Below are 22,986 nucleotides of genomic sequence, written 5' to 3'. Positions count from 1 at the left end.
TCTCCCTAAAACTAGTGTGTGATAACCCTGGAAAACCGTTACCCCAGCACGGCATAACCCCGGCACCCCAACTACCACAAAGCCCCGAGAACAAAGGCAGTCAGCAGCTGCTACCCCTGAGCAGCCAAGAAGCCCTGTTTTCATTGGGCGGGTGTGGGAGTGTCAGCCCTGCGCAGCTGTGGGAGATTCAATATGTTAAGAGGCAAATTGACATCGGCCAGTCAGCTCTGCACAGGCCCGGAGAAGCAGCAAGGCTTGAGGAGAAACAGGCCTTGGAAGGAAGATAAGAAACTGCCAGGCTGTGCTAAGGTGGCAGGGAAAACCAACAGACAGCTGCAATGCTGAGCTGTGGAAAAGTATGGAACTGTCTGATGGGAGAGAGGGTTGATGGCTCTCTAGTTGCTGATTTGCTTATTATGAAGTAAGAGCTTGAATGAGAGCATAAGTGTGTATTATTGTACGAGTATGTATTAATGTAAGAAGAAAAAGAGAGATTAAAGAAAATAAACGGCCCCTGCCCTGCAGAAAGAAAGAAGAACACTTTGACTCGTTTTTTTGGCTGCTACAACTGGTAACCCCGACGTGCGAACCCCAACTCGATTTGGGACAGAGCGAGGACCGCGGAAGCTGAGCAGTGGTAGCGGAGCCCAGCTGAACTTTACGATCAGCAGAGGTGAGCCCACTAGTCCAGACAAGTAACTGAAGGCACCTGGAGAGAAGGTGAGCAGCTGGGAACTAAAGATGGGGGTGAAAATTTCTGCAGAGAAAAAGTCTATTTTACATATTTTGATAAGAATTCTGGAGAAGATGGGAATCAAGTATGAGGAAAAGGTTATACGTACTTTGCTTATTTGGTGCAAAAGGAATGGGGTCCCTGCTGCATCATCTTTAACTACATGGCAACTGGTAAATGATTCCCTGAAACAGCTAAAAAGTGATCGGACTGCTGCAGTAGCTGCAGCCGATGCCACGTCACCGAGTGGATCCAAGTCTCAGGCGGATCCTACAGTTGTGGCTGAGACACCCCCAGAAAAGCTGCGAGCCCCTTCCACATGTCCACTACCTGCCGATGAGGACTCTGATGGGGACTCTCCCAAGTCGCCGGCACGCCCCAAAGCATTGAGACATTTACTGATAGATTTATCTGAGGACACAGAGGGCGAGGACACATGTTCTGAACCCCTGCGGCAAGCTTTATATGCTGGGTCTTTTGGCTGTGACAGTCTTTTAGACCCTGACCCTGTAAATCCTAAAAGAGACCCTGGCCTGTGTCCTCCCTTACTTGGGGATGATTCGTGGGTAAAAGAGAGGCAAGAAGCCTTGGCGCAAGGGGATATGGACGTGGCGAGAAAGATTGTTGCTTCTGTAATTTATGAGCCGGGACGTCAGCCACGTTGGGAAGGACTGCATTTTTCTGTTATTAAAGAACTACAGAAAAGCATTAACGAGGACGGACTCAAAAACTCACAACACGTATACTGGAGGCAATCGCTCATGGCTGTACTCAGCATTCGCGCCCCCCCCACCTGCAAGCGCGGAGTTGGTGGCGGCGGCCCTGGGCCTCCCCGAGCTCCCCCCGCCGCGGAGTGACCGCCTGCGGCCGAGGCGCACGCTCGTCCGTCCCGGCTTCCCCTGAACACCAAAAGCAGCATTTTTACAGAAGGTGCTGACGCTGTGATCCTAAAAGGACTAACTTGTATACTAAGGGCCTTGATTTAAAAACAAAGAAGGGGGAATTCTCTGGATACACCACATAATCAACAAGCAATGGCTTTATATGCTCTTAATGGTGTTCTGATGTTTGTAGTATTTGTCATTTTATGTTGTGTGGGTAGTAAGTGTAAGGGGTCCCTTTGGGGGGTTGTGTAATGTGTGAAGAAAATAGCAGCCATGAGAGAGAGAGAGACTGCTCGTGTGGTGAGGAAAAAACCAAATCGCAGCTTCCCCCGGGAATTCAGCACCAAGAGCCACCGGACAGCCCGAGGGGGGGGGGAAGACGCTTTTCGGTTTTTTTTTCCCTTTCCCCTCCCAAACTGCCGCCGTTCCAGGGTCCCGCTGTACTCACTCAGAGCGGCTGCTCCCTCGCAGGGGCCGGGCGAGGCTCCCCCCTCCCGGGGGTCCCCACGGGGGGGCCGGAGGCGGCGGCGGCTGGCGGAGGGCGGGGGCAGGACGGAGCGGCGCTTCGCTCCCTCGGAGGGCGCCGGGCGCGGGGGGGGGGGGCAGTTCCCCCGCTCCCGGCGCCGGGGCTGTGGGGGCGGCAGGGCGGGGGGCGGCTCTCGGCCCGGGGCCGGGACGCAGCTTCTGCCCGGCAAAGGCGGCTGGTTTGCCAGTGCCGGCACCGAGAGAGCCGCTCCGCTCCGCTCCCCCCGCCGGGGCCCGGGGCTCAGCGTCTTGGCCCCCACCCGCCGGGCCCAGGCCTCGGCCCGGGCCCCGGGGGGGGGGCACCTCCGCGGCTGCTGCCTCCACCTCTGCCACTGCAGATCGGCAGCCTGAGGGGAGGGGGCGGGGCCAGCAGCTCCATTGGCAGCCTGAAGGGAGGGGGCGGGGCCAGCAGCCCCATTGGCAGCTGGAGGGGAGGGGGCGGGGCCAGCAGCCCCTCTGGGCGCCATTCCCGCCCCCAACCGACCCCCTCCCTCAGGCCCCAGAGGAAGGTTCCAGTGCAGCCGCCTCCAGCCGGGAAATGCGCTGTGCTGGCCGGATTTCAGTCACACGAAGCGTTTTTGGCCAAGAAAAGGGCCAACGCAGCCCCAGCGCACGCTCTGCAAACCCCGATGCCGGGCACGGGCCTGACCGGGGGCAGAGGCGGGCGAGCGGCCCTGCAGGAAGGGCTGTGGGTGCGGCGCCAGCAGGGCCTGTGTGCGGGGCCCGGGGAGCTGGAGAGCAGAGGGATGCCGGGAGCTGGAGCAGCCCCAGGCCAGGCACCGGCCGGGCTCTGCCTGTGAGGAGCTAGGCAAGGCCCAGCAGAAGAGCCTGTGCAGGGCCCGTCGGGGAGTCGGGAAAGGAAAGGGAACTCGTGGCACTGACACCCCCGGGAAGTTTTGTCAGACCTCTGCGGTCTGATCACTCGAAAAATAAAGAGCATTTCATCCCTGCAGCGTGTTGGGATGTGGGTAAAGCTCACGGGAGGGATGTGCCAGCCACGCATCAGCTGGGACAGCCTGTGATGTGACGAGCACGGCGACGTCCCTGCAAGGAAATCCGCCACAGGCTACGGCAGAGAACTGCAGGAGCTCAGCGAGGGCAGGGGGAAGGGGGTCTCTGCCGAAAGCCTCGGCAGGGGCTGATGGGGAGAGGTGGCGCGGGAATGCAGCGCTGCTGCCTCCGTCCTCACAGCCAGTTTGCTCACAGACATATTCTCACCCAAATGCAACGCGGTTTTGCCATTCCAGCCCAGGACAGGGCGTGAAAAGAAAGAAGAAAATGAAGAACAGGAGCAAGAGTGACCTTGCAGGGCTGGAGTAGCAGAGGGAAGATGTTTTGGCTGCTGGTATTTTCTGGTGCTGGCGTGACTGAGAAGTGGGTGCAAGGGGCTGGCTGCTCACATACGTAGCGAGCTGCCTGCAGCGAGCATTTCCCTCTCTGCATGCTTCCCGTCTTGCTGGGGAGCAGGAGGGCACTATGGTTTGGCCAGCCAGGACACAAGGGCGCCTTTAGCCTGGGAGAGAGAGGGGCTGGCTGTGGAGGGGTGTGGGGGTGAGTGCTGGTGATCCTGAAGGGCTGGGAACGCCCTGGGGAACAGGCTGGGATGGAGAAAGAGACACTGAGGGAGTTGAGGCCTGAGCTTGATCCACTGCCCACAGCCTCCGATACGCAGCAGGTCACGCGGGAAGGCCTTCCCCAAGTGAGAGCTAAAGAGTTTCTGCACAACGTGCCCCCTGTTCCCCGTGTCCCAGGGCCGCAGCTGCCCCTCGAGGTGCCTGCTGTAGCCTACCTGCAGCTGGTGTTGCTGTCTCTCTGCAGATGGGCAGAGTGTTAAACCAAAGGCTCGAGAGGTCTCCTGGGCAGGCTAGGCTCTGTTTCCTGCTACGGGGGCATTTTTATGGTCCTCCTTGAGGCGGATTAAACCCACGTTTGGGCTTAAATATAAAAGAAAAACTAAAAATTAACAACCAATGCATTGGGCAGAGTCCTTCAGCACTAAGCGGTTCACAGCCAGGTTCTCTACCCCAGCAGCAATATCTCGCCCTCATTCAGCAGCCCAGAGGGGTTTGCCTCTGTGCTGCCAGTTGCTCCGTTTCCACTGCTGTAACCACCCCCACAGCGCATTTGCCACCACCCATGAGTCAGTGCAGAGACAGAGCACTGGCCACCTTTCTCGCTCAGCGATAGCCAAGGCCAGCTGGATGCCTTTCACCTCTGCACACTGAGTCGGTAGGCACGGGCCAGGCCCCAGCACGTTGCAGTGAGCTGTGTCTCTCTGGAATTACCTGGGTGACAGCATACCTTTTCCAAATATTTTACTAGTTTTTCGGGATTCTGCACCTGTTTGGGAGTGAAGCTGAGCAAGCGCAGAGCCCCAGGTTTGCTCTTGGGCTGAACAGGCTGCCAAGGGCTGGTGAAGGCCGGGGACAACATTCCTTCCTAGGACCTTCTGTGTGGCCTGAGCTGATGGTGTGTTTGGATGGGTCTGGTACAGCAGCAATCAGGGTGGGCAATAGGACCCGGAACTGGGCGATGGGAACGCCCTTCGGCTACTGTTGCGAGACGATCTACCATGTCACAACTCCAGCCGTGACACTGAGCGGAACTTGTAAAGAAAAGTAGCTTTGCCACTGGTGTGAACTTTCCCTGGGGAGACTGAGCCGGCTGGGGGCCAGCGAGGCCCGAAGCACACGGCCATGGCGCTGGGCAGCCGGCCAAGGCCAGCTCGCAAGGAGGGAGGGCTGGGCAAGGGGCTGCCAGGCCCCGGGGGAAGAAAACCCTCTGGGCCCAGCCCCTAACGCTGCCCCTCGAGAAAGGGAGAGGAGGAGGAAGCTGACAAATGAGCGTGGAATCTCCCAGGGCAGAGATTAACGGCCAGCTTTATTGTGCCGGTGGAAGGGAATCAGGGCCAGCACGCGGGGACGGCGCACGGCTGGTCCCGCATCTGCGTCCGGGCCGGCTGTAAGGATTCTGAGCCCGACGTTCCACTCGGGAGCAGTCCTTCATCCGCGCGGGCCCACGGGGGCTGGAGCGGCTGCCACTCTCGAGCGCTGGAGAGGGGCAGGAGGACTCCGATGGCAGCTGGCTGGCGGTGCTGGGGCTGCTGCTCTCCGGTACTGGGGAGCCGTGGGACAGCCCCAGGGCCACCTGGCCGGGGGTGCTGCTCTCAGCACTTGGTGCTGGCATGCGGCTCCTCTCCCGGCGCCTTCTGGGCCGGCGGTAGGGCGTCTGGGCCCGACGTTCCACCCGGGAGCGGCGTGGTGTATGGTCAGGCCCAGGTGGGCTGGATCTGCTGCTGCCCTCAAGCACTGGCGAGCCGTGGGACGACCCTGATCCTGACCGGCTACCAGTGCCAGGGCCAGCGAGCTCTGAGCTGTCACTGGAGGCTGTAAGGGGAAGCAGGAAGGTCACGGGCATGGCCCCCAGGTGCAGGGTGGGAGAGGCCAGAGCGGTGCCCCCAGCCCTCCTGAAGCGGAGAGGCTCTGCCAAGCCCAGCCTGGGCACCCGCTGCCAGGCCTTGCCTGGGCCCTGACCCCAGCCCCAGACTGTCAAGTCTGTTTTATGGCTATTCAGCCTGCTACATTGCTACATTCACATATGAAAAAGAAAAAATAACACAAACCTCTCTCAGTGGGGTCAATTACAACAGTCGCTCTCACTAGCGATGTGCAAGGCCGACTCAAAAAGCTCAACCAAGACCTGCTCATCAAATGCCCACGGTGCCGACTGCGCGGAGGGCTCCTCCTGGGCCTGCAGCGGTGGTGTGTGCCGGCCTTCGCACGGTTCCTGCCAAGAGAATGCCACCTGTCAAATATTCAGACTTCAGCTGCCACTTCTCTGATCTGGAAGAACGACTCAAACACCACAACGACCGAGGACATGAGTATACGCCGCATCTGGTCACTCCAGCCTCTACTTCCGCAAAAAGCATTCACAGGAGAAAGTGCTGGAAAGCAGGCGCGCATTCAGCCTGGGCAGCAGCAAAACCCCACAGGCTGGAGGGGAACTTCCTCCTCGAGGTACCGGCTTTCTTTTCGTTAAATCTGAAAGGCAAGTGTCTTGGGACCGGCCAGACTAAGCCTTTCCTGCTGCCTCAGCATGCCCTGATCTCCAGAGACGTGGCTTTACTGGGACTGCAAATGAAGGTGACAGGTAGCCGTGGGGCAAGCGGAAGGTGGTCCAGGATTTTCTGCACTGTCCAGCATTCCTATTTTCTACCCTGTTTGTTGTAACAAACAGGATCTCCTGTTATATCCTTATAAGGCAAGAGTGAAAAAACAAATGTGTAAGGTTGAGTTACAATGAATAATATAGGTTTACATTTCCAGCTTACTGCTGATGGGGAATTACTCCTGTCATCCATTGACTGCTTGGAAATCACGGCTGCATTGCGCTGCTACTTAGGTTATAAGGTAGGAGGAGGACTTTTTGCATTTCAGAGCCTTGCAAGTATTTGTTTAGGCTGTTACCATCGTGAACACGGCTAAGCTAACTGCTTGACTCACAACTGTACGAGGTACAGAAAAAGCTTGCTCTCAGGCTTGTCCTCTTGATGAGCCATCTAACAAGGCAAAGTCCCAGAGCACAGCTGCTTCAAAGCAAGCAGTCTGCCGCCTCCGTTTTGCCCTAGCAACTGCAGATATGGGTCGTTTTGCTACAGCGTTTGAGAGCCTGGCTTTGCCTCATACCTCTCCTCCTTCAGCTTGCCTGGCCACGGCTCCTCCTTCTTCTGCCAGGCTGCAGAGCAAAGAGGGTGGTCGCTCAAGGTGCACGTCTGCCTGACACACCATCTCCACCTTTATTCCGTGGGCCCCAGGCTCATCAGAACACAACTCTGGAAAGCAAAGGCATAAGGAATGACACGTGTTGGGGTCTGTTGAGCGTTAAGACTCATGACTCTGCCTGTTGATTCAGTAGGACAAACTACATCCCAAGACTGTGCCGCAGAATGACTCCTGTGAAGTAAGATGGCAAAACCCTACACCCCAACTGAAGAGGGAGATGGTTGTGATTGTCGACCCTCTGACGCCGTGTGCTCTGCAAGCCCTGCTGCCCTCCTCGGGAAGGACTCCTGGCAGCAGGCGTCACTCAGCAGATGTCAGATGCCGCAGCCCAGAGCACTGCACTGGATCTTACCGTGAAGAACACGCACGTTCTCTTCCTACCCCTGCCAGAAGAGCCCTGGAGGTGACAGCACATCTGAAATGTGGGCACTTGGTCTGAATTGTACCTGTCTCCTACAGGAGAGCTGAGAGACCTTGCTCAGAAAAGAAGGGCTACAGAGAACGCAACACAATCTGCATTAGTCAGGCGGTAAGAGAACAAAACTTCCACCGCAGACCACCTGGTTCTGGGTGAAATGCTGTGCCAACGGAGAAGGGCACTGAGGCACACAAGCCAGGATGTGCACTGAAACCTCAAGAAAGGTCAATTAACCTCTGGAAAAGGTCACCCTAATTCACCCTGTTAATATTCAAAGCGGTGAATTCCAAGATGTGATAAGGGCAACGGCTAGAGAACCACCACCCAAGGGGATGCTCCCAACTGCACCATGAACTGCCTGTTCCAGCTGTACCTGGATCACTTGGCTTTGAGCTGGACATGAAATTAAGACCTTTACAGCATTCTACCTGTCTGCACACCAGCGTGTGCTCTGCCCTCCTCAGGCTCAGATGCTTTTGGCTCCAGCTGCTCCCGCACTTGCTGCTCGGCCAGGGCTGTCCTGAGGTCTTCTCCGTGCCTTGGAGTCTGAGGACAGTGATGTGGGATAGTGATGAGAGGGGGAAAAAAAAAAAAAAATCCATCCCAGATTACTTTCCGTATGTAAGCGGTACTCCTCCTGCCCAAAGGTAAATGAAGATGATCGCCTCTCAGCCCACAGACTTGCAGTTCAGGGCCCTGATCCCCAGGAGGGAGTCGTGGGCTCTGTGCCCCATGGGGGTGTTTGCTCCCAAGGCCTGTGCTGCACCCTGCTCCTCGGGACCTGCCCCACAGGGCCCTGCCCCAGCACCCTTCTCGGCAGCCGTGTGGTCCGGAACAGGCACAGCCGGGCACAGGGCACCGGAGCGAGCACAGGGAACACAGGCTGCCCCTCTGTGCTCCCCACCCCGGCACGGGAGATTTCCGCCCCAACTCCTCCAGGGAGAAAGAGGCCTGTGTCTTGATGGCTTCCCATCCCAGAAAGGCCGACCTTCCTCTCCTAGGGCCTCTCCCACCCATACACAATGCCAAGGTAGCGAAACGTAGCCACTGCTTACTTTTGCCTGGCACTGAACCAAAGCCTCGATGGTCTGGGCAGTTAACGTCACCGGCTAGAAAAGAGAACAAAAGCCAAGTGGGAGAAACTCCTCTGACGGTCCGTGCTAGAAAGCAGAGTCACTCCCTTGACCCAGCTGGAACGACAAAGACACTTACAGATCCACTAAGGCCCAAGACGTTCACGAGGAGATGAATGGAGGGCAATGTGGTCACCTGCAGTTCCTGGGCTCTGCTCCTCTGCCTGTGCACAGGGAATGGACAAAGGAAGAGCTCTGTATCACTGAACCCAGCTTTGCTCTCTCCCCTGCCCGCCCCTCCAGCACCGTTTACATCAGAAGAAGTCCAGGCACAGAAGGAGCAGGTGGTGGCAGCCAGATCGGCTCGGTGTTACTTTACCAACGCAAGGCTGAGCAACTCGGCCAGCGCTGACCCACCGCTGCCCCAGCAGTGGGGGTACCTCTCCCCCAGCTCTCGAGCTGCCTTTCAGCTGAGCTGGAGCATCCCACCGACTGCCACGCTGGCGCCAGAGGTTTGCTACTGCAGCGGGGCTTACCTGAGGATGGCGTCCAGCCAGAGCTCTTTCCTCTCTTGCGAGCTGCAGCGACAGGAGAACCAGTATCACACCCCTCTGCCACCAGCCAGGGGTCGGGCTGTTTCCCCCCCCGCCCCCCCCGCAGTGGGAAAACTCAGACATCTGGGGTCAGATTCGCTTCTCAAGGTGCGAAGCAGATTTCTAGCAGAAGCAGAAGGCATCAGGCTGATGCCTCTGCTTCCCCCCCACTCCCGAGGGCCCCTTTCTGCAGCTGTGCTCCAGTCCCAGCAGAGGGAGCACACCGAGAGCAGGGCTGTTCCTCTCCAGAGAAGCCGGGAGGGGGGCGGGAGGCAGGGACCAGGACCTCAGGCCACTCCGACACCAGCAAGACCTGGCCAAAAAGCAGCTCTCCCCTTGTTCTTGGGCCTTCCCAAAAAGAGGCTCCCACTGCGCCCAGGGGCTTAGGGACTGACAGGGCCTGAGCAGGGGAGGAGGAAAAAGCAAGTCTTTCTGCTCTCCTGGACAGATGGAGAACATAGAAGGGCAAAGCCAAGGAGGCCTCTCCAGGAGTCGCTTTTGATCCTGAACTCTGCAGCCTTTGGGATCCCCTTTGGGAGCACTGTCGCAGACACGGGGCTTCTCCAGAGTGGGGAGCGACAGCCCGTCTCTGCCAGAACTGCACCTGGGGCTTCCTGGGACCAAATGGGATCGACTGACTACACACAGTCCCCCCTCATCCCACGCCAAGCCTCACCCCTTTGACAGTGCACAGCTTGTGCAAGGGCTGTGTCCAGAGGGCAGAGGGCCAGCTCAGAAAATAAGCCGAGCTGCAAAAAACGCTGCACAAGCAAAGCAGTGCCTCTGCTTCCCCCCCACCCCTTGACGCGAGCCTGAGGAGCCAGCTGGGCTCTGAGGGAGAGCACTGGCCCAGACAGCCCAACGCCTGGGTGACACATCACTGCGACTCACCAGAAAGTGACCACGCGGAAGCTGCTGGACCAGACGAGGATGAGGGTCCTGCAGCAGTCCAGGCCCAACGCTGTCTCTTCTTGTGCAGACCCGCATGCCGCCTTCTCACTGCACAGCACCCACAGCTCGCTGAGACGCACCCTGTGCTGCAGCCGGAAGCTGGTGCCACATCTGCAGCCAGGAAGAGCGGGGGCTGATGGTGAGGTTGCCTTCTGGGGGGGGGGCAACTATGGCAATCCTCCTTGGGAGAGCCTCTACACCCAGACAGAGCCCTGGGAAGGGTGGCTCAGAGTTGCTGGTCGCACAAATCGGCAACATCCTTGCCGGGGAGACACCCTGACTCTTACAGCCCCGGTTTCTGTCCGCCTGACCCTTCCGAGGAAACCTCCCTGGGATGTTCTTGGACACTGGACCCAAGGCAAGCCTGAGAGGGCTTTGCAAGATGTCTCCTGAGGGCTGGTATTGGAGGCAGGAGTTGGAAGAAAGATTACTGCCATCTTCTCCTCTTACCTGCGCTTGGCAATAGCAAGGGTGTCTTGGAAAAGCAGGAGGTGTCTCCTCCTCGTCCTCCCACGCCAGGTCACCTCCACGCAGTCGCAGTGGAGCAGCTCGGGATGCCACTGGGACACGAGGACACCGAGCTGGCTGCCACCAGAGCTGCCCCTGTGAAGGACACAGTGTGGACATAAGACACGGGGCTCTGCCGGGAACCGGCCGTGCCTGGTGCCACAGAGATGGAGCGGGTACGCACCGGGAGAAGCAGGAGGTCAGCTGGCCCATCGTGCTGCGGCCAGGCAGACACTTGTGCTGCGCAAGTGCTCGGCAAGGGGAAGAGCAAGGCCCCGCAAAGCCTGCCGAGGCTGGGAAGCGATGTCCCTGTGCCAGGGCAGTGCTGCTGCGGTCAGAGCCCGTCTCTCCCCAGCACTGTCCGTGCCAGCACAACGCTGCACTAGGAGGCACTGGTGGCTGTGACATCACAGGTGGCCCTTTGTGATGCGTGGCGGGGCACGTCCAGGGTGGGGGACAAGGAGCCGCTCCTTGCAAACAAAAGGAACTACAAAAAAAGCAAACAAAAGGAACTACACCCAAGCTAAGGGTGCTGAACAAGGCAGGCAGCTGCTGGCAGGAGTCACCTTGGAGCCGAGAGAGACACTTCGTGCCTGACTCCTGCCAGCTGAGCCACGGCCTTCCAGAAGGCAGCCTTAGGTACCTCGGCTCCTACTGCCGCCACCTCTCCGCACACGATGATGTCCAGTCCTTCCATCTGGTCCCCCATACTGGACCCAGGGCTCAGGCCAGACTTGGAGAGACTCTGGGGTGAAGAAAAATGACTAACAGTCTGGATTTCCTGCTCCAAACAGGCTGTGGATGGACAATCCTCAGCAGCAAGGTGCTGCGGTTAAGGAAGACACAATACCCGGTGAGCTGAGGTCACAGGCAAGCACAGCAGTGTCACCCCAACAGTCCCACCAAACCTCTTAGACTCCCCCAGCGCCTTTGGTGACACCACAGCCCATTTCTCTGCTCGGGTGGGTCACAAACCTCCTGTCCCAGGGCACAAGTGTCATACCACAGGCCCATCATCCTCTATGGCAGCTACCCAAAATGTTTTGTTGACGTTGGAGGCACGGCCATGCCCGAGAGCTGCTCAGGGCTCCCGCCAGGCAGCTGCTGCACTCTGTTTGCCTCCTTCGGAGCAACCTGAAGTCCCAGGTAGCAGCCCCAGACTCTTCCAAGGCAGCTCTCCGAGGAGTGCCCGTTCATCATCTGGCAGTCATTCTGCATGAACCTATCTAAAACAGTCCAACGCTCACCAGAAATGAGTTGGACTGCAGCAGAAGTGACACTGGCTGACCTAGACAGGCATATGAGACCAGAAATGGTGGTTACAAGACACAAAATGCAAAATAAACCACCAGAAGAGCAAAAAAAACAACTAGAAGACATACCATACACAAACCAGAGGCCCCTTATCCAAACCCTAAAAAGAAAATAGCCTAAAATAGGACTCTCCAAAAACCGCCCAGAACATAAGCTAAGGCAAGAGACCCCCAAACAACCCAGGAATCCAGGACTAAAAAGCCCAAATTTTGTCCCTAAAAATAACACACTTTAATGCTATCCCACCTACACTCTGGCATCCCGTAACCCTAACGCCCCATAACCCCAGCTCACTGTAAGCCTACACCCCCATAACCCTGGCACCCAGTAACAACACTGGCTCTCCCTAAAACTAGTGTGTGATAACCCTGGAAAACCGTTACCCCAGCACAGCATAACCCCGGCACCCCAACTACCACAAAGCCCCGAGAACAAAGGCAGTCAGCAGCTGCTACCCCTGAGCAGCCAAGAAGCCCTGTTTTCATTGGGCGGGTGTGGGAGTGTCAGCCCTGCGCAGCTGTGGGAGATTCAATATGTTAAGAGGCAAATTGACATCGGCCAGTCAGCTCTGCACAGGCCCGGAGAAGCAGCAAGGCTTGAGGAGAAACAGGCCTTGGAAGGAAGATAAGAAACTGCCAGGCTGTGCTAAGGTGGCAGGGAAAACCAACAGACAGCTGCAATGCTGAGCTGTGGAAAAGTATGGAACTGTCTGATGGGAGAGAGGGTTGATGGCTCTCTAGTTGCTGATTTGCTTATTATGAAGTAAGAGCTTGAATGAGAGCATAAGTGTGTATTATTGTATGAGTATGTATTAATGTAAGAAGAAAAAGAGAGATTAAAGAAAATAAACGGCCCCTGCCCTGCAGAAAGAAAGAAGAACACTTTGACTCGTTTTTTTGGCTGCTACAACTGGTAACCCCGACGTGCGAACCCCAACTCGATTTGGGACAGAGCGAGGACCGCGGAAGCTGAGCAGTGGTAGCGGAGCCCAGCTGAACTTTACGATCAGCAGAGGTGAGCCCACTAGTCCAGACAAGTAACTGAAGGCACCTGGAGAGAAGGTGAGCAGCTGGGAACTAAAGATGGGGGTGAAAATTTCTGCAGAGAAAAAGTCTATTTTACATATTTTGATAAGAATTCTGGAGAAGATGGGAATCAAGTATGAGGAAAAGGTTATACGTACTTTGCTTATTTGGTGCAAAAGGAATGGGGTCCCTGCTGCATCATCTTTAACTACATGGCAACTGGTAAATGATTCCCTGAAACAGCTAAAAAGTGATCGGACTGCTGCAGTAGCTGCAGCCGATGCCACGTCACCGAGTGGATCCAAGTCTCAGGCGGATCCTACAGTTGTGGCTGAGACACCCCCAGAAAAGCTGCGAGCCCCTTCCACATGTCCACTACCTGCCGATGAGGACTCTGATGGGGACTCTCCCAAGTCGCCGGCACGCCCCAAAGCATTGAGACATTTACTGATAGATTTATCTGAGGACACAGAGGGCGAGGACACATGTTCTGAACCCCTGCGGCAAGCTTTATATGCTGGGTCTTTTGGCTGTGACAGTCTTTTAGACCCTGACCCTGTAAATCCTAAAAGAGACCCTGGCCTGTGTCCTCCCTTACTTGGGGATGATTCGTGGGTAAAAGAGAGGCAAGAAGCCTTGGCGCAAGGGGATATGGACGTGGCGAGAAAGATTGTTGCTTCTGTAATTTATGAGCCGGGACGTCAGCCACGTTGGGAAGGACTGCATTTTTCTGTTATTAAAGAACTACAGAAAAGCATTAACGAGGACGGACTCAAAAACTCACAACACGTATACTGGAGGCAATCGCTCATGGCTGTACTCAGCATTCGCGCCCCCCCCACCTGCAAGCGCGGAGTTGGTGGCGGCGGCCCTGGGCCTCCCCGAGCTCCCCCCGCCGCGGAGTGACCGCCTGCGGCCGAGGCGCACGCTCGTCCGTCCCGGCTTCCCCTGAACACCAAAAGCAGCATTTTTACAGAAGGTGCTGACGCTGTGATCCTAAAAGGACTAACTTGTATACTAAGGGCCTTGATTTAAAAACAAAGAAGGGGGAATTCTCTGGATACACCACATAATCAACAAGCAATGGCTTTATATGCTCTTAATGGTGTTCTGATGTTTGTAGTATTTGTCATTTTATGTTGTGTGGGTAGTAAGTGTAAGGGGTCCCTTTGGGGGGTTGTGTAATGTGTGAAGAAAATAGCAGCCATGAGAGAGAGAGAGACTGCTCGTGTGGTGAGGAAAAAACCAAATCGCAGCTTCCCCCGGGAATTCAGCACCAAGAGCCACCGGACAGCCCGAGGGGGGGGGGAAGACGCTTTTCGGTTTTTTTTTCCCTTTCCCCTCCCAAACTGCCGCCGTTCCAGGGTCCCGCTGTACTCACTCAGAGCGGCTGCTCCCTCGCAGGGGCCGGGCGAGGCTCCCCCCTCCCGGGGGTCCCCACGGGGGGGCCGGAGGCGGCGGCGGCTGGCGGAGGGCGGGGGCAGGACGGAGCGGCGCTTCGCTCCCTCGGAGGGCGCCGGGCGCGGGGGGGGGGGGGCAGTTCCCCCGCTCCCGGCGCCGGGGCTGTGGGGGCGGCAGGGCGGGGGGCGGCTCTCGGCCCGGGGCCGGGACGCAGCTTCTGCCCGGCAAAGGCGGCTGGTTTGCCAGTGCCGGCACCGAGAGAGCCGCTCCGCTCCGCTCCCCCCGCCGGGGCCCGGGGCTCAGCGTCTTGGCCCCCACCCGCCGGGCCCAGGCCTCGGCCCGGGCCCCGGGGGGGGGGCACCTCCGCGGCTGCTGCCTCCACCTCTGCCACTGCAGATCGGCAGCCTGAGGGGAGGGGGCGGGGCCAGCAGCTCCATTGGCAGCCTGAAGGGAGGGGGCGGGGCCAGCAGCCCCATTGGCAGCTGGAGGGGAGGGGGCGGGGCCAGCAGCCCCTCTGGGCGCCATTCCCGCCCCCAACCGACCCCCTCCCTCAGGCCCCAGAGGAAGGTTCCAGTGCAGCCGCCTCCAGCCGGGAAATGCGCTGTGCTGGCCGGATTTCAGTCACACGAAGCGTTTTTGGCCAAGAAAAGGGCCAACGCAGCCCCAGCGCACGCTCTGCAAACCCCGATGCCGGGCACGGGCCTGACCGGGGGCAGAGGCGGGCGAGCGGCCCTGCAGGAAGGGCTGTGGGTGCGGCGCCAGCAGGGCCTGTGTGCGGGGCCCGGGGAGCTGGAGAGCAGAGGGATGCCGGGAGCTGGAGCAGCCCCAGGCCAGGCACCGGCCGGGCTCTGCCTGTGAGGAGCTAGGCAAGGCCCAGCAGAAGAGCCTGTGCAGGGCCCGTCGGGGAGTCGGGAAAGGAAAGGGAACTCGTGGCACTGACACCCCCGGGAAGTTTTGTCAGACCTCTGCGGTCTGATCACTCGAAAAATAAAGAGCATTTCATCCCTGCAGCGTGTTGGGATGTGGGTAAAGCTCACGGGAGGGATGTGCCAGCCACGCATCAGCTGGGACAGCCTGTGATGTGACGAGCACGGCGACGTCCCTGCAAGGAAATCCGCCACAGGCTACGGCAGAGAACTGCAGGAGCTCAGCGAGGGCAGGGGGAAGGGGGTCTCTGCCGAAAGCCTCGGCAGGGGCTGATGGGGAGAGGTGGCGCGGGAATGCAGCGCTGCTGCCTCCGTCCTCACAGCCAGTTTGCTCACAGACATATTCTCACCCAAATGCAACGCGGTTTTGCCATTCCAGCCCAGGACAGGGCGTGAAAAGAAAGAAGAAAATGAAGAACAGGAGCAAGAGTGACCTTGCAGGGCTGGAGTAGCAGAGGGAAGATGTTTTGGCTGCTGGTATTTTCTGGTGCTGGCGTGACTGAGAAGTGGGTGCAAGGGGCTGGCTGCTCACATACGTAGCGAGCTGCCTGCAGCGAGCATTTCCCTCTCTGCATGCTGCCCGTCTTGCTGGGGAGCAGGAGGGCACTATGGTTTGGCCAGCCAGGACACAAGGGCGCCTTTAGCCTGGGAGAGAGAGGGGCTGGCTGTGGAGGGGTGTGGGGGTGAGTGCTGGTGATCCTGAAGGGCTGGGAACGCCCTGGGGAACAGGCTGGGATGGAGAAAGAGACACTGAGGGAGTTGAGGCCTGAGCTTGATCCACTGCCCACAGCCTCCGATACGCAGCAGGTCACGCGGGAAGGCCTTCCCCAAGTGAGAGCTAAAGAGTTTCTGCACAACGTGCCCCCTGTTCCCCGTGTCCCAGGGCCGCAGCTGCCCCTCGAGGTGCCTGCTGTAGCCTACCTGCAGCTGGTGTTGCTGTCTCTCTGCAGATGGGCAGAGTGTTAAACCAAAGGCTCGAGAGGTCTCCTGGGCAGGCTAGGCTCTGTTTCCTGCTACGGGGGCATTTTTATGGTCCTCCTTGAGGCGGATTAAACCCACGTTTGGGCTTAAATATAAAAGAAAAACTAAAAATTAACAACCAATGCATTGGGCAGAGTCCTTCAGCACTAAGCGGTTCACAGCCAGGTTCTCTACCCCAGCAGCAATATCTCGCCCTCATTCAGCAGCCCAGAGGGGTTTGCCTCTGTGCTGCCAGTTGCTCCGTTTCCACTGCTGTAACCACCCCCACAGCGCATTTGCCACCACCCATGAGTCAGTGCAGAGACAGAGCACTGGCCACCTTTCTCGCTCAGCGATAGCCAAGGCCAGCTGGATGCCTTTCACCTCTGCACACTGAGTCGGTAGGCACGGGCCAGGCCCCAGCACGTTGCAGTGAGCTGTGTCTCTCTGGAATTACCTGGGTGACAGCATACCTTTTCCAAATATTTTACTAGTTTTTCGGGATTCTGCACCTGTTTGGGAGTGAAGCTGAGCAAGCGCAGAGCCCCAGGTTTGCTCTTGGGCTGAACAGGCTGCCAAGGGCTGGTGAAGGCCGGGGACAACATTCCTTCCTAGGACCTTCTGTGTGGCCTGAGCTGATGGTGTGTTTGGATGGGTCTGGTACAGCAGCAATCAGGGTGGGCAATAGGACCCGGAACTGGGCGATGGGAACGCCCTTCGGCTACTGTTGCGAGACGATCTACCATGTCACAACTCCAGCCGTGACACTGAGCGGAACTTGTAAAGAAAAGTAGCTTTGCCACTGGTGTGAACTTTCCCTGGGGAGACTGAGCCGGCTGGGGGCCAGCGAGGCCCGAAGCACACGGCCATGGCGCTGGGCAGCCGGCCAAGGCCAGCTCGCAAGGAGGGAGGGCTGGGCAAGGGGCTGCCAGGCCCCGGGGGAAGAAAACCCTCTGGGCCCAGCCCCTAACGCTGCCCCTCGAGAAAGGGAGAGGAGGAGGAAGCTGACAAATGAGCGTGGAATCTCCCAGGGCAGAGATTAACGGCCAGCTTTATTGTGCCGGTGGAAGGGAATCAGGGCCAGCACGCGGGGACGGCGCACGGCTGGTCCCGCATCTGCGTCCGGGCCGGCTGTAAGGATTCTGAGCCCGACGTTCCACTCGGGAGCAGTCCTTCATCCGCGCGGGCCCACGGGGGCTGGAGCGGCTGCCACTCTCGAGCGCTGGAGAGGGGCAGGAGGACTCCGATGGCAGCTGGCTGGCGGTGCTGGGGCTGCTGCTCTCCGGTACTGGGGAGCCGTGGGACAGCCCCAGGGCCACCTGGCCGGGGGTGCTGCTCTCAGCACTTGGTGCTGGCATGCGGCTCCTCTCCCGGCGCCTTCTGGGCCGGCGGTAGGGCGTCTGGGCCCGACGTTCCACCCGGGAGCGGCGTGGTGTATGGTCAGGCCCAGGTGGGCTGGATCTGCTGCTGCCCTCAAGCACTGGCGAGCCGTGGGACGACCCTGATCCTGACCGGCTACCAGTGCCAGGGCCAGCGAGCTCTGAGCTGTCACTGGAGGCTGTAAGGGGAAGCAGGAAGGTCACGGGCATGGCCCCCAGGTGCAGGGTGGGAGAGGCCAGAGCGGTGCCCCCAGCCCTCCTGAAGCGGAGAGGCTCTGCCAAGCCCAGCCTGGGCACCCGCTGCCAGGCCTTGCCTGGGCCCTGACCCCAGCCCCAGACTGTCAAGTCTGTTTTATGGCTATTCAGCCTGCTACATTGCTACATTCACATATGAAAAAGAAAAAATAACACAAACCTCTCTCAGTGGGGTCAATTACAACAGTCGCTCTCACTAGCGATGTGCAAGGCCGACTCAAAAAGCTCAACCAAGACCTGCTCATCAAATGCCCACGGTGCCGACTGCGCGGAGGGCTCCTCCTGGGCCTGCAGCGGTGGTGTGTGCCGGCCTTCGCACGGTTCCTGCCAAGAGAATGCCACCTGTCAAATATTCAGACTTCAGCTGCCACTTCTCTGATCTGGAAGAACGACTCAAACACCACAACGACCGAGGACATGAGTATACGCCGCATCTGGTCACTCCAGCCTCTACTTCCGCAAAAAGCATTCACAGGAGAAAGTGCTGGAAAGCAGGCGCGCATTCAGCCTGGGCAGCAGCAAAACCCCACAGGCTGGAGGGGAACTTCCTCCTCGAGGTACCGGCTTTCTTTTCGTTAAATCTGAAAGGCAAGTGTCTTGGGACCGGCCAGACTAAGCCTTTCCTGCTGCCTCAGCATGCCCTGATCTCCAGAGACGTGGCTTTACTGGGACTGCAAATGAAGGTGACAGGTAGCCGTGGGGCAAGCGGAAGGTGGTCCAGGATTTTCTGCACTGTCCAGCATTCCTATTTTCTACCCTGTTTGTTGTAACAAACAGGATCTCCTGTTATATCCTTATAAGGCAAGAGTGAAAAAACAAATGTGTAAGGTTGAGTTACAATGAATAATATAGGTTTACATTTCCAGCTTACTGCTGATGGGGAATTACTCCTATCATCCATTGACTGCTTGGAAATCACGGCTGCATTGCGCTGCTACTTAGGTTATAAGGTAGGAGGAGGACTTTTTGCATTTCAGAGCCTTGCAAGTATTTGTTTAGGCTGTTACCATCGTGAACACGGCTAAGCTAACTGCTTGACTCACAACTGTACGAGGTACAGAAAAAGCTTGCTCTCAGGCTTGTCCTCTTGATGAGCCATCTAACAAGGCAAAGTCCCAGAGCACAGCTGCTTCAAAGCAAGCAGTCTGCCGCCTCCGTTTTGCCCTAGCAACTGCAGATATGGGTCGTTTTGCTACAGCGTTTGAGAGCCTGGCTTTGCCTCATACCTCTCCTCCTTCAGCTTGCCTGGCCACGGCTCCTCCTTCTTCTGCCAGGCTGCAGAGCAAAGAGGGTGGTCGCTCAAGGTGCACGTCTGCCTGACACACCATCTCCACCTTTATTCCGTGGGCCCCAGGCTCATCAGAACACAACTCTGGAAAGCAAAGGCATAAGGAATGACACGTGTTGGGGTCTGTTGAGCGTTAAGACTCATGACTCTGCCTGTTGATTCAGTAGGACAAACTACATCCCAAGACTGTGCCGCAGAATGACTCCTGTGAAGTAAGATGGCAAAACCCTACACCCCAACTGAAGAGGGAGATGGTTGTGATTGTCGACCCTCTGACGCCGTGTGCTCTGCAAGCCCTGCTGCCCTCCTCGGGAAGGACTCCTGGCAGCAGGCGTCACTCAGCAGATGTCAGATGCCGCAGCCCAGAGCACTGCACTGGATCTTACCGTGAAGAACACGCACGTTCTCTTCCTACCCCTGCCAGAAGAGCCCTGGAGGTGACAGCACATCTGAAATGTGGGCACTTGGTCTGAATTGTACCTGTCTCCTACAGGAGAGCTGAGAGACCTTGCTCAGAAAAGAAGGGCTACAGAGAACGCAACACAATCTGCATTAGTCAGGCGGTAAGAGAACAAAACTTCCACCGCAGACCACCTGGTTCTGGGTGAAATGCTGTGCCAACGGAGAAGGGCACTGAGGCACACAAGCCAGGATGTGCACTGAAACCTCAAGAAAGGTCAATTAACCTCTGGAAAAGGTCACCCTAATTCACCCTGTTAATATTCAAAGCGGTGAATTCCAAGATGTGATAAGGGCAACGGCTAGAGAACCACCACCCAAGGGGATGCTCCCAACTGCACCATGAACTGCCTGTTCCAGCTGTACCTGGATCACTTGGCTTTGAGCTGGACATGAAATTAAGACCTTTACAGCATTCTACCTGTCTGCACACCAGCGTGTGCTCTGCCCTCCTCAGGCTCAGATGCTTTTGGCTCCAGCTGCTCCCGCACTTGCTGCTCGGCCAGGGCTGTCCTGAGGTCTTCTCCGTGCCTTGGAGTCTGAGGACAGTGATGTGGGATAGTGATGAGAGGGGGAAAAAAAAAAAAAAATCCATCCCAGATTACTTTCCGTATGTAAGCGGTACTCCTCCTGCCCAAAGGTAAATGAAGATGATCGCCTCTCAGCCCACAGACTTGCAGTTCAGGGCCCTGATCCCCAGGAGGGAGTCGTGGGCTCTGTGCCCCATGGGGGTGTTTGCTCCCAAGGCCTGTGCTGCACCCTGCTCCTCGGGACCTGCCCCACAGGGCCCTGCCCCAGCACCCTTCTCGGCAGCCGTGTGGTCCGGAACAGGCACAGCCGGGCACAGGGCACCGGAGCGAGCACAGGGAACACAGGCTGCCCCTCTGTGCTCCCCACCCCGGCACGGGAGATTTCCGCCCCAACTCCTCCAGGGAGAAAGAGGCCTGTGTCTTGATGGCTTCCCATCCCAGAAAGGCCGACCTTCCTCTCCTAGGGCCTCTCCCACCCATACACAATGCCAAGGTAGCGAAACGTAGCCACTGCTTACTTTTGCCTGGCACTGAACCAAAGCCTCGATGGTCTGGGCAGTTAACGTCACCGGCTAGAAAAGAGAACAAAAGCCAAGTGGGAGAAACTCCTCTGACGGTCCGTGCTAGAAAGCAGAGTCACTCCCTTGACCCAGCTGGAACGACAAAGACACTTACAGATCCACTAAGGCCCAAGACGTTCACGAGGAGATGAATGGAGGGCAATGTGGTCACCTGCAGTTCCTGGGCTCTGCTCCTCTGCCTGTGCACAGGGAATGGACAAAGGAAGAGCTCTGTATCACTGAACCCAGCTTTGCTCTCTCCCCTGCCCGCCCCTCCAGCACCGTTTACATCAGAAGAAGTCCAGGCACAGAAGGAGCAGGTGGTGGCAGCCAGATCGGCTCGGTGTTACTTTACCAACGCAAGGCTGAGCAACTCGGCCAGCGCTGACCCACCGCTGCCCCAGCAGTGGGGGTACCTCTCCCCCAGCTCTCGAGCTGCCTTTCAGCTGAGCTGGAGCATCCCACCGACTGCCACGCTGGCGCCAGAGGTTTGCTACTGCAGCGGGGCTTACCTGAGGATGGCGTCCAGCCAGAGCTCTTTCCTCTCTTGCGAGCTGCAGCGACAGGAGAACCAGTATCACACCCCTCTGCCACCAGCCAGGGGTCGGGCTGTTTCCCCCCCCGCCCCCCCCGCAGTGGGAAAACTCAGACATCTGGGGTCAGATTCGCTTCTCAAGGTGCGAAGCAGATTTCTAGCAGAAGCAGAAGGCATCAGGCTGATGCCTCTGCTTCCCCCCCACTCCCGAGGGCCCCTTTCTGCAGCTGTGCTCCAGTCCCAGCAGAGGGAGCACACCGAGAGCAGGGCTGTTCCTCTCCAGAGAAGCCGGGAGGGGGGCGGGAGGCAGGGACCAGGACCTCAGGCCACTCCGACACCAGCAAGACCTGGCCAAAAAGCAGCTCTCCCCTTGTTCTTGGGCCTTCCCAAAAAGAGGCTCCCACTGCGCCCAGGGGCTTAGGGACTGACAGGGCCTGAGCAGGGGAGGAGGAAAAAGCAAGTCTTTCTGCTCTCCTGGACAGATGGAGAACATAGAAGGGCAAAGCCAAGGAGGCCTCTCCAGGAGTCGCTTTTGATCCTGAACTCTGCAGCCTTTGGGATCCCCTTTGGGAGCACTGTCGCAGACACGGGGCTTCTCCAGAGTGGGGAGCGACAGCCCGTCTCTGCCAGAACTGCACCTGGGGCTTCCTGGGACCAAATGGGATCGACTGACTACACACAGTCCCCCCTCATCCCACGCCAAGCCTCACCCCTTTGACAGTGCACAGCTTGTGCAAGGGCTGTGTCCAGAGGGCAGAGGGCCAGCTCAGAAAATAAGCCGAGCTGCAAAAAACGCTGCACAAGCAAAGCAGTGCCTCTGCTTCCCCCCCACCCCTTGACGCGAGCCTGAGGAGCCAGCTGGGCTCTGAGGGAGAGCACTGGCCCAGACAGCCCAACGCCTGGGTGACACATCACTGCGACTCACCAGAAAGTGACCACGCGGAAGCTGCTGGACCAGACGAGGATGAGGGTCCTGCAGCAGTCCAGGCCCAACGCTGTCTCTTCTTGTGCAGACCCGCATGCCGCCTTCTCACTGCACAGCACCCACAGCTCGCTGAGACGCACCCTGTGCTGCAGCCGGAAGCTGGTGCCACATCTGCAGCCAGGAAGAGCGGGGGCTGATGGTGAGGTTGCCTTCTGGGGGGGGGCAACTATGGCAATCCTCCTTGGGAGAGCCTCTACACCCAGACAGAGCCCTGGGAAGGGTGGCTCAGAGTTGCTGGTCGCACAAATCGGCAACATCCTTGCCGGGGAGACACCCTGACTCTTACAGCCCCGGTTTCTGTCCGCCTGACCCTTCCGAGGAAACCTCCCTGGGATGTTCTTGGACACTGGACCCAAGGCAAGCCTGAGAGGGCTTTGCAAGATGTCTCCTGAGGGCTGGTATTGGAGGCAGGAGTTGGAAGAAAGATTACTGCCATCTTCTCCTCTTACCTGCGCTTGGCAATAGCAAGGGTGTCTTGGAAAAGCAGGAGGTGTCTCCTCCTCGTCCTCCCACGCCAGGTCACCTCCACGCAGTCGCAGTGGAGCAGCTCGGGATGCCACTGGGACACGAGGACACCGAGCTGGCTGCCACCAGAGCTGCCCCTGTGAAGGACACAGTGTGGACATAAGACACGGGGCTCTGCCGGGAACCGGCCGTGCCTGGTGCCACAGAGATGGAGCGGGTACGCACCGGGAGAAGCAGGAGGTCAGCTGGCCCATCGTGCTGTGGCCAGGCAGACACTTGTGCTGCGCAAGTGCTCGGCAAGGGGAAGAGCAAGGCCCCGCAAAGCCTGCCGAGGCTGGGAAGCGATGTCCCTGTGCCAGGGCAGTGCTGCTGCGGTCAGAGCCCGTCTCTCCCCAGCACTGTCCGTGCCAGCACAACGCTGCACTAGGAGGCACTG

General features: G+C 58.1%; 2 protein-coding genes across 2 annotated transcripts; both read right to left on the bottom strand.

Annotated features, from left to right (window-relative positions):
• Positions 1–5,224: 5,224 nt before the first annotated feature.
• On the bottom strand, positions 5,225–10,089 carry LOC141933879 (uncharacterized). The gene is made up of 7 exons (XM_074848981.1): positions 9,902–10,089; positions 8,954–8,995; positions 8,400–8,453; positions 7,773–7,890; positions 6,831–6,976; positions 5,765–5,928; positions 5,225–5,528 (listed from the first exon to the last, which is right to left on the bottom strand). The coding sequence occupies exons 1-6, from the start codon at positions 9,995–9,997 to the stop codon at positions 5,779–5,781; spliced, it is 606 nt and encodes a 201-aa protein (XP_074705082.1). The 5' UTR covers positions 9,998–10,089; the 3' UTR covers positions 5,225–5,528; positions 5,765–5,778.
• A 7,299-nt stretch (positions 10,090–17,388) lies between these two features.
• LOC141933880 (uncharacterized) lies at positions 17,389–22,213 on the bottom strand. The gene is made up of 7 exons (XM_074848982.1): positions 22,026–22,213; positions 21,078–21,119; positions 20,524–20,577; positions 19,897–20,014; positions 18,955–19,100; positions 17,889–18,052; positions 17,389–17,652 (listed from the first exon to the last, which is right to left on the bottom strand). Exons 1-6 carry the CDS (start codon positions 22,119–22,121, stop codon positions 17,903–17,905), a joined length of 606 nt encoding a protein of 201 aa, XP_074705083.1. The 5' UTR covers positions 22,122–22,213; the 3' UTR covers positions 17,389–17,652; positions 17,889–17,902.
• Positions 22,214–22,986: the final 773 nt, after the last annotated feature.

This window comes from Strix aluco, chromosome 23 (genome assembly GCF_031877795.1).
Source record: "Strix aluco isolate bStrAlu1 chromosome 23, bStrAlu1.hap1, whole genome shotgun sequence".
Classification (NCBI taxonomy): domain Eukaryota; kingdom Metazoa; phylum Chordata; class Aves; order Strigiformes; family Strigidae; genus Strix; species Strix aluco.
The sequence above is the reverse complement of the archived record's forward strand: the minus strand, read 5'-3'. Positions and strand labels throughout refer to the sequence as shown.